Raw genomic sequence first — 10,961 nt, forward strand, 5'->3', positions numbered from 1 at the left:
GAAGGGAAGCAGGTGCTGGAGACCTGCTAAATGACGCCATTCGATCAACCAAGAGATCAATTAAGATAGAGAACTCAGAAATAAACTGCCAATACGGCTACAAGCAAGCACTGCATTCATTTGAATTATGCTGGAAGAATAAAAATGTTACAAGGCTTTACATTGTTAAAAAACTAACAGTAAATAAAAATTGGTTGGTGGAGGTTTTAGGGCAAATTTAAGCATAAGAATTTCTTCAATTTTCATAATGGAAAGTCAAAGATACCTAATAAAAGTGATGATGAGTTTAAAAGACAAAAAAGAGCCAAACTGCTCCTTTTAGAAACGAAAGGTAGGTATATGAATCCACAATCCTAAAAGATTTCTTAGTGCTTTCCTGTAGTAACTCACCGTTTGTGTTTTATAGTTCACTAATGCTTTAACTTTTTTTTAACTTTTTATTCACCTTTGGCTGCGTTTTTGGTCTTTGTTGCTGCGCAGCTTTCTTTAGCTGGAGTGAATGGGAGCTACTCTTTGCTGCGGTACTCGGGCTTCTCTTGTTGTGGCGCACGGGATCTAGGGGCATGGGCTTCAGTAGTTGTGGCCCACGGGCATGGCTGCTCCGCAGCATGTGGGATCTTCCCAGACCAGGGCTCAAAGCCATGTCCTCTGCATTGGCAGGCGGATTCTTAACCACTGCACCACCAGGGAAGTCCCCACTAATGTTTTAATGAGTAGTTTAGCTCACTACAAAGAACAGATGAAAGGATTATTACGTAGCCAGTAAAAAGAATGAAATAGTGTTATATAGGATTATGGAAAACTATGGAGTCCACAGTACATTCTGAAATGAATCACAGGTCTCAAAAGACCTGTGACTGTGATCAACTGTAGTAACTAATTGGTTTAAAACTAGGAGATGAAAGAAATCAGAACAGTAGTTTCCTGGTAGGGGGGAAGAATGCAGAGAATTTTCTGCGTGATGGAAATGGTGTATATCTTGATGGGGGTGAGTCTTGACTACACAGTTGTATGAATTTACCAACACTCAGCAAATAGTACATTTAATTAAGGTCTCTGCATTTCACTAATGCAAATTCCCCCTTAACAAAGAGCTAGAAGAAGGAGTTTACAAAATTGGGACTTGCCTGGTGGTCGGGGCAACTAAGCCCACGCGCCACAACTACGGAGCTCGCACACCTCAACGACAGCCCGCGTGCCGCAAACTACAGAGCCCAAGCACCACAACTACAGAGACTCCCCAGCACTGCAACGAAGATCCCACGTGCCACAACTAAGACCCAACAGCACCCCCCCAAAAAAAAAGGGGAGTTTACAAAATCAATTTTTTTAATTGCAGAATAAGTGCTTATGGTAAAAAAAAAAAAAAAAAAAAAAAAAGACAGAAATGTTACAAGTGAAAATCTCCTCTTACCTAGTTTCTCCCAATCCAACTTCCTCAGAGTTAATACCTGTCAACAGTTGGGTGTGTTATACCCTCCAGACTTTTTTCCGTATATTAATAAATATATATAAATCTGTAGTTGTGTGTGTTTTTTAATTGCAAAAGAAATGTGATTTCTTACATTCCTACACAGGGCAACATGCTTTTGGTATTTAATTTATTGAGAACATCACCTTTTATCTGTACATATAATTCTCCCACATTAAAGGCCATATGAAAAATAATAATAATAAAGGCCATATAATATTCCACTGCGTGGATAAACCAAAAACCACTGCTCTACTGTTGACCACTAAATTACCTTAAAGCTTTAACAAAATGAGCATTTTTATGTTTATTGTAAGTCTTAGGGGTATTAAAAAAATTTTTATCACAATTAGGGATTTTCAATACAGTGGATTTTCAAGCAGCAGAATCAAGATATACAAGTAAACAAACATAAAAGTAATTTTCTTACAGAATGGAAAAAAATCAATCACTGCCCAGCAGAAACCAACACAACATTGTAAAGCAATTATACTCCAATAAAGATGTTTGAAAAGAAAAGAAAACGTGATATAACACAGAAAAAAAAAATCAATCACTGCACTAAATGCAACTACAATGCATTACTCTCAAGGTATCTGGGCCCATTCCTAGTGTTCTTTTGTAATATTCTCCATGAAAGACTATAGAGTTAGCATTTATCAAGTTTGTGAATTCCTATCTAAATAAAATGGCTAATAATGGAGAAACTCAGTACTGTCACCAAACAGTAAAAAAGAACCTGTGACATTTTTACTTAGAAGAATACAATTTGAAAATGAAATAGTTACAAACCTAGGTCCAATAACAGGAATAAGTAAGACATCCCGAAGGTCTGGATGTTGAAGAATAGGAAAACTTAATCCGTTAAACTGCTGTTAAAAATAAACACATAGCATTACAAAGCAATCAATATATTGGTTAAATTTCAAATTACAGAGCTTTTCAGTGTCATTACCTAGCAGCGCACGGTAATGAGCTTGATTTAGGGTATTTTCACTTTATTCCACGGGATACTATAAAAAATCAAAGAGTTCAAAACAACAACATTTTCTCTATAATTTGATTCTCAAGTCTTGACTTCTTTACAAGTAAAAGGCTCAATTTTGCTTACTGTTTTTGACTTTGTAAACACGAACCATGTTGACCTTACGTGACTTAACTCTGAAAACACGTATCCAATATAGAATTGTATGAAGAGGACATTAAAGACTGAGATTATTAAATGCTATTTATTATGAATTATCAACACTGGATGCCATGTCGGTTGGATGATGCTTCCTGGCAAAGGAAAATCCTGGCTCAGGATTTTCAGTATATCCTCTGCCAACTTGGCCTTCAGACTGGAAATAAGTGCAGGGCCAGTGGCACAGGTGCCGGGGCCAACTCCCAGTCTCATGGGAGCCAACTCTGTGCAGCTCTTCCCAACTCCACAGTCACGCTGGAAGCTTGAGATCGACCAGAGGGAGAGCATTTACACCACAGAACTCAGGCAACAGCACACACCAGCGTTACTTTCCCCAGAAAGTGGGTTGTGCGGTATGTACCAGCGCACCACAGTTGCAGGCGGAAGCAAGCGGGCACCCCACGCGGGGGAGCGGACTGGACAGCGAGGACCACGCACCCTGACAGAGGTCAACACGCAAATCCTGGAGAACAAGTCTCTGCCGTGTAGGCCAGGGAGCACCGACTCGTTCATTTTCACATAACACACCAAAGAGCGGTGACCGTAACCGATATCTGCCTTGCCTTGTAGAAGCCACACACCACCTACAGAAAACTTCCAAAATCAACCTATTTCTAAGTTGATAAGGAAAGAAAAAAAATTCTTCAGATTTGAGAAATCTAACTATATTTCTACCAAGTCAACAGCTCTTCTGCCTTCTGCTTCTTCCAGGCAAAGGATATTGTGAACTAACCATATCCAGCAGAATAGTAAGAAATCTTAAGGGCAAGCTCATTCAGACAACCTCTCTCCTCTTTTTTTTTTTTTCCCCTCTCTCCCTCATGTTCTCTCATTGTTTGATACCTTCCAGCATCCAGACTATGGATCCTTCCAAGGAGAAGAGAATGAATTTTGCCATTTGTTTTTGTTCTGCTTTGGAAGTACTATTTCTTTTTTTTTTTTTTTTTTTTTTTTTGTGGTACGCGGGCCTCTCACTGCTGTGGCCTCTCCCGTTGCGGAGCACAGGCTCCGGACGCGCAGGCGCAGCAGCCACGGCTCACGGGCCCAGCCGCTCCGCGGCACGTGGGATCCTCCGCGACCGGGGCACGAACCCGTGTCCCCTGCATCGGCAGGCGGACTCTCAACCACTGCGCCACCAGGGAAGCCCCGTGGAAGTACTATTTCTTTATACTATAGAAATAGTCTACATAGAGATCAATCCTCCTCAGGCCAACGTTTTCCTTCTCTCCCTTTGTATCAGAGAGTAAAATGATACAGAAATAAAACTTTTATAAAACCACACATCTGTAACTTCCATAAAACACCACAAACTTTTTTAAAAAACTAAGCATATCACCTGCTTTTCTGTTTGTTTCTACCCCATACCCTTTCTAATACAGCCTTAGTGAGGTTGATTTACATACCATAAAAGGTACCATTTTAAATGCACAATTCAATGATTTTTAGTAAATTTACAGAATTGTGTGACCATCACTAGAATCCAATTCTTTTTTTTTTTTTTTTTTTTTTTGCGGTTCGCAGGCCTCTCACCGTTGTGGCCTCTCCCGTCGCGGAGCACAGGCTCCAGATGCACAGGCTCAGCGGCCACGGCTCACGGGCCCAGCCGCTCCGCGTTATGTGGGATCTTCCCGGACCGGGGCACGAACCCGCGTCCCCTGCATCGGCAGGCAGAATCGCAACCGCTGCGACACCAGGGAAGCCTGGAATCCAATTCTAGACCCTGTCCATCAACACACACTGATCCCTTAGGCTCATCTGCAGCCAATCCCTGTTCCCAGCTCTAACCCCAGGCAACCACTAGCCTACTTTCTTTCTCCAGAAATCTGCCGCCTTTTCAAGACATCTCATAGAAACCGGATCATACCATGCAGACTGTCTTGTGTGTGGCTTCTTGCACTCACTATAGTGTTTCTGAGGTTCACCTAAGTGGTAGCATGCATCAGTTCACCACTTTCATTGCTGTACTGGTCCCCTGTGTGAACATACCACATTTTGTTTTTCTATTCACCAGTCGATGGACATTTGGATAGCTTCTCTCTTTAACTTTTTAAGAGACCACCAAACTGTCTTCCAAAGAAGCCAAACCACTTGACTTTCCCACCTGCAACGTATAAAGGTTCCAGCTTCTCCACATCCTTCACCAGTCAAATGAAATTTTAAATGATTAAATTTCAGTATGGGACACAGATATTTGGAGACAAAGCACCCACTCATATACCGTTCAGGATATGTCTTTAGGACACACACGAGCTCGGGACATGGCAAAAGAAAGGAGATGTACAATCTAAAACCTCCTGCGAATCTCCTTTCCTGCTGCAAACAGGCACTGCTCAAACCACCAGATACTTACCTAGTGCCCACGACCCAACCTCCTCAGCCTTACCTTAACCCCCAGGGAAAGGGACTCAAAAGCCTGGAGTGATTTCGTCTGCCTGCTCTTAGATACAACCCCTGAGATCTATTCCCATCACAGTGGGATCCTAGATTATCTAAGCTCTAGGAATAATTTGCTAGAAAAGAAAACAATCTGCATCGGCCTGAGTTATGGACACCTTACGGGCCTCAGAACAGTCTCCTTCATAATGAAAACCTACGTGCATGACTACATAAAAGTAATAATCTTAGTTGCTTAGAGGAACTGCTTATATTTTATGCCTAATGCCACTACTCTCAATAAAATTACCACTTTTTTAAAAAATCAGATTAACCTTTCTCCAAGTCTTATTTACAATTATTATATTAAGTTTTGCTCTCATACAGCCAGAAATCGTAGCTGGTTCTTCTTATAACCTGGTCATCTCCTCACAACTGGAAGTTCATAGAATTGTTCTTAAAGAGAATATGATAAACATTCCATAAATGTAATGAGATTAAAGACAAAAAATAAATGAATCAAACAACAAGGTCCTATTTGTACAGCACAGGGAACTATATTCAATATCCTGTAATAAACCATAATGGAAAAGAATATGAAAAAGAATATTTATATGCATCACTGAGTCACTTTGCTGTACAGCAGAAATTAACACAACCTTGTAAATCAACTATACATCCATAAAATTTTTTAAAAAAGAATACAAGTGAAAATTCTCTGAAAATTTCTCTAAGTTATATCCAGAGTAAACTGATAACAGCACCTGTGACATACAAATGCAAGTCTTTTAAGCATGCTTACCTCTCTCTACCTTTTCATTTAGGCAGTTGTTAGGTAGAAATAGGCCTGCTGACACCCATCATGGTTATTTGTTCAAAGAGATTTAATAACTACAAAACACAACTTGAAGTACCCTTTCCAAGCATCTGTTTTCCTCCATCTTACATTTCTTTGGAGGTAAGTTTCAGTGCACAGTGTATGAAACACAAAATGCACAGCTTTGGGTTTTCTTTCTGGTTTAAAAAAATGTTTACTACAATTTTCAAAGGTTACCTTTCATTTACAGTTACTGCAAAATACTGGCTGTCTTCCCCGTGTTGTACAACACATCCTTGAGCCTGTCCTACACCCAACAGTTTGTCCCTCCCCCTCCCTCCCCACTGGTATCCACTTGTTAGTTCTCTGTACCTGTGAGTCTGCTGCTCTTTTGTTATATCCACTAGTTAGTTGTATTTTTTAGATTCCACATATAAGTGATATCACGCAGTATTTGTCTTTCACTATCTGACTTATTTCACTTATAAAATGTACAGCTTTTGAAAGCAAAGAAGACAAGATAAACAAGAAAACGCCAATATTATTTTTCTGCTTGGAACTTTAAAAATGCCATTTTATAATACTGTTTTCACTTACAGAAAAATGAGTATGATGCCAAAACGATTTTATTGGTTGAACAAAAAAAATGTGTGTTGCAGTATCTTTAAAATATATCTTTATATCATTTTCCTTTTATTATATTTAAGTAAATTATTATATTAAAATTAAAATATAATCCTACAGGTAATCAGTAGGCACCTCCTTACCTCTGGGCTCACCCTGGCTCTTATACGCTGCTTATTACAATATCAGAGACTTTTAGGGTTAGAATGGACCGCTTCTGTATTTTAATGACAAAGCAACAGAGGCCCAGAGGGGTCGAGCGACCTATCCAGTCACTAAATTAATTCACAGTCAAAAGTACTAGGTCCCAGTTCCAGCATGAGCACTCACTACGTGGCCTTGAACACTATTCGTGACCGTCAATTTCCTTATTTGTAAACTTGTCATAGTGCATCGTTCACATGACACTAGTGAGGAGTGACGTGATACAGAGCGTAGAGACCTCATTGTGTACACGTAACGGCAAAAGCGCGCACGGACCTTCTGAAGCTCACCAAACAACAGGCTTTTCACGTGCTGTACCGAGGCCAGGTGCGTATTTACTCTGACGGTAGTGAATGATGGAGGGCAGGACAACTTATGTAACAGAGTTTCAAACCTCCTCTCTGCTGCTTCTTTACCTAAAGCAGATACAACCTGAAAAGAAGAAAAGAACAAGTTAATGTTTCAGTTTCATTATACAAATTAAAAATATTAAGCAGGATATATGTCTATCCATTTGTTCCAACTAATGAGACATCATTCGGCAATTATTCGGTTCCATTTCACTTTTCGGCATTGTTTATGTGTTAATAACACTAAGGGAATCGCGGTATTTCACAGGGTTATGCTAATAAACACCTAGTGAAACACCAGACAAAAAGGGCTTAGAAAACCCTGCCTCGGGCTTCCCTGGTGGCGCAGTGGTTAAGAATCTGCCTGCCGATGCAGGGGACACGGGTTGAAGCCATGGCCCATGAACCATGGCCGCTGAGCCTGCGCGTCCGGAGCCTGTGTTCCGCAACGGGAGAGGCCACAACAGTGAGAGGCCCGCGTACCACAAAAAAAAAAAAAAAAAAAAAATCTGCCTGCCAATACAGGGGACACAGGTTCGAGCCCTGGTCTGGAAAGATCCCACGTACCGCGGAGCAACTAGGCCAGTGCGCCACAACTACTGAGCCTGCACTCTAGCGCCCGCAAGCCACAACTACTGAGCCCGTGTGCCACAACTACTGAAACCCGCGCACCGAGAGCCCGTGCTCCGCAACAAGAGAAGCCACCGCAATGAGAAGCCCGCGCACCGCAGCAAAGAGCAGCCCCCTCTCACGGCAACTAGAGACAGCCTGCACGCAGCAACAAAGATCCAACACAGCCAAAAATAAAATAAATAAAATAATTTTTCAAGTTTTTTAAAAAAACACTGCCTCACTTCAAAGCATTATTAACATTTTTAACATATCTGCTATGCTACATTTATTCATATAAATTCTGGATTTCATTCGACTTATTTCTAAAAACATTAACTGTTACATCACTTCTGTAGAATTAGTTCCTTGCTAACCTCGTATCCTAGAGCAAATTGGTTAGTAACGTTTTAAAACACCAATACTTGAAGACTAAGTAACACTGATACCGCCACCCAAAGACCCCCATAACATCAGCTTAATATGGTATTATTAAATGTAACAGATAGATATTGTCCAAAAAAAGACAAGTAGCAAGATACCTGTCAGAAATAAAGTTATAAACACTCAAACGACCAAGTTTCCTTGTAATTAACTAAAGCTTTTGAGACCCGTATTTCCCCATTTTTTGCCATCTTTGACAATACCCCGCCTCACAGAATCTTCATACACCACTTGCCAGCCTAATAATCCACTAGCCTAAAAATATTAGTATTCTCTCAAGGTTTGTTTTTTTAACTGAATGTTCCATTACCTTTGATACTTTTTACAGAGGGATGGTTTTTCTTTTTGTAAAATCGTATAGTTAGTGGGTTTGAGGCAGATGTGGTGTCAAAGACAAACATTTGAATCTTTTTTTAATAAAACAATGTTAACCATTTAAAAAACTGCTGGGAAAAAAAAATTGCTGACTGCCTCTATTTCTCTTAATACGCTCCTTATACTGTAAGTTCTTTGAAATCAAGAAGGTATTTTCTCTTTCCGTACTGTCTTGCCCCTTAACATAACCTCTGGAAATAAAATGTAGAAATCAAACCTAGAAGTCATGGCTTCACGAACATCTTTGAAAACGAGTAACATTTATGCGGCTTCACTTCGAATAGAAAACCAAAGATTTGGAAAATACAAAATTGCCTACAGGCGGGATGGTAAGGTGGAGAGAGCACAGGCTTGGCAACCAAAGACAATCAACATTCACTGACCTCTGGGCTCGGCACTGCCGGCAGCACACAGAAGGAACATTTGTGGAGGACCTATTAGGCACCAAAACGACGCCAGGTGCTTGCACTTACGATTAACACGTTACAACAACCACCTTGAAATTTTAGTACTGTTAACCGTCCTCAAATTTCACAGAAAAGGAAAGAAAGGTTAAGGGATGTGAAGTAACTGACTCAAAGCACTGGGATGCAAACCAGGGGCTGGGGGTCCCAAATCCATTCCTTTTCCCATTGGACCTGAGCTCTTTACCTTCACATTTCAACACTGTTACATGACAGCGGTATCAATTTGATTCAGTAACGTCGCTCTTTGGACCCTCAGTTCTCTCACCTATAAAAAATGGGGAGGAAATCTCTACCAAAAAAAGACTGCGCAGATTAAGATGTAAAGGTCCGCAGTGCATCTAGCACAACTGGTGGCATTTAAGAAGCACTCACTGAACGATAGTAAACCTTCCACCTGAGTGCCAGGGCAGGAGCTCTAAAAGTACAGGCGTTTCTTCTCTACAGGACTTAAATTTTCAGAGACGGGGATATTGTCTTGCTCACCCTTGTAATCCTTTCGGTGCATTCCTGCCGCCAGACACACAACCGCTTTTTCCCTCTCCCTCCTTTCCCATTCCTAAATGTTAAAACATACACCCCATACACCTCTTAGCTCGGAAAGCATTCATTAAATACCTGCAGAAAGATATTAGCATATTTTACATTCGGAAAGACGAATACTAAGAAACAACGGCTGTAAACATTTGTTGCCTTTTAGATTATTCTTCTATTTCTCTAGAGCGTGTAAATATTTGAATTTTTGCAAATAGCATCTAACGTGTTTTTCTGACCTACCTCCTCATTCATAAAGCCCGCTTTCAGATAGTTTTCAACCTCAAGTCTCAAAGATATTTTAGGGAAAATAGACATTTTCCTATAGCTTAGTTCTCCTCCACGAGAAATGCTGGGAAACGGTGGTTTTTCTCTCTCCGAATTACACGGAGCGTCTGGGCAATGAATACCACCCACAACGTGCCGGGACCACCGATGCCCGGGAAGAGCGCGCTGCTCACGCCGAGTTAAAATGGGAAACGCGGAGGAACTTCCACGCCTTCTGGAGCTTGGCCAGTTTGCAGCGGCTTCCTCTCCTCCCAGGTCCTTCTTTAGCTACGCCCACGGAAATCACTGCGAGGCAACGCCACTCACGTTGCAGAGAAAAAAACAAAAACAAAAACAAAAACAAAAACCGTGAGGAGTGAAGCCGCCGTGAACTGGGAAGAGATGTGGAAACCCGGCTGGGATCAGCTCGGCCTAATCTCCAGCCCCTCGGCCCCAGTTGAGTCTCGGCAGAAAGCCGCTTCCGGCATGCGTCTCTTCCGGCAATGCGGCCCACCCCTCCTCTCCCTGCCCTCCAATCCGCAGCCGCAGATTGCCGTCACGTCACGCCTCCGGAGTTTCCCAGCTCCGCCCGCGGCGCATCCACGTGCAGCGGGCCTGGGCGGGCGCTTTAAGGGGATTGAGGAGGAGCTGCCTCCCGGACCTGCAAACACATCCAGCTGTGGGGCGGAGCTGGGTGCCAATTGGGGAGGGTTGAGTCGTGCGAGCCTGAATAAGGTGAGGAGTCAATCAGTTACCAGCTAGGTGATCCTTTGATTTTCTGAAATTACCTTCCCTCTCTCAGGCTTGCTGGTCTGACTTCAGTTGTGAATAAACAACATTATTCACATTGTTTAAAGCTGGGTTAATGGTCTTGTACTATCCATACATGCTCAGGTAAAACTTTAAAACGCACGGGTAGTTTTTACAGTTAGTTGAATAAGACTAACAGGTTCCCTGTATCGGAGCTGATTTCTACTTTAAAGCTCGGGAGACCTTTGGCGTAATCTTTGTGTTACAGGTGAGGAAAGATTCAAAGGGAGAAGGGACCTAATGAAAGTCGCATAGTTTCCTGTGATTGAATAGGAAACTAGAAATAATTCTTCTGTCTCCGAGACAGTGTTTTTTGAAACACACCGTTGTCGTTAACAGAACTGTAGGAAGTTTTTTCTTAAGTATTTTTCTCTTTAAATCTCACACGGAGGTGTTTTTAAAAGTATGATACACTCTCACAATGAGTGAGAACGTC

At 41.6% G+C, this 10,961-nt stretch overlaps 1 protein-coding gene across 4 annotated transcripts in view; it reads right to left on the reverse strand.

The window, feature by feature from the left end:
* NSUN6 (NOP2/Sun RNA methyltransferase 6) overlaps positions 1–10,267 on the reverse strand; it is a 72,425-nt gene extending 62,158 nt beyond the window's left edge. Inside the window, exons 1-3 of one of the 4 annotated variants that reach the window (XM_059058341.2) lie at positions 9,692–10,267; positions 6,949–7,104; positions 2,264–2,340 (exon numbers count right to left, since the gene is read on the reverse strand). In XM_059058341.2, the coding sequence (XP_058914324.1) occupies positions 2,264–2,340; positions 6,949–7,104; positions 9,692–9,766 (308 nt within the window). In that variant the 5' untranslated portion in view covers positions 9,767–10,267. Of the gene's footprint in view, positions 1–2,263; positions 2,344–6,948; positions 7,105–9,691 lie in introns of all 4 variants that reach the window. The other 3 variants (XM_059058340.2, XM_067030508.1, XM_067030509.1) reach the window with 3 other exon arrangements.
* Between the last annotated feature and the right edge of the window lie 694 nt (positions 10,268–10,961).

Source organism: Kogia breviceps, chromosome 3 (assembly GCF_026419965.1).
Source record: "Kogia breviceps isolate mKogBre1 chromosome 3, mKogBre1 haplotype 1, whole genome shotgun sequence".
Classification (NCBI taxonomy): Eukaryota; Metazoa; Chordata; class Mammalia; order Artiodactyla; family Physeteridae; genus Kogia; species Kogia breviceps.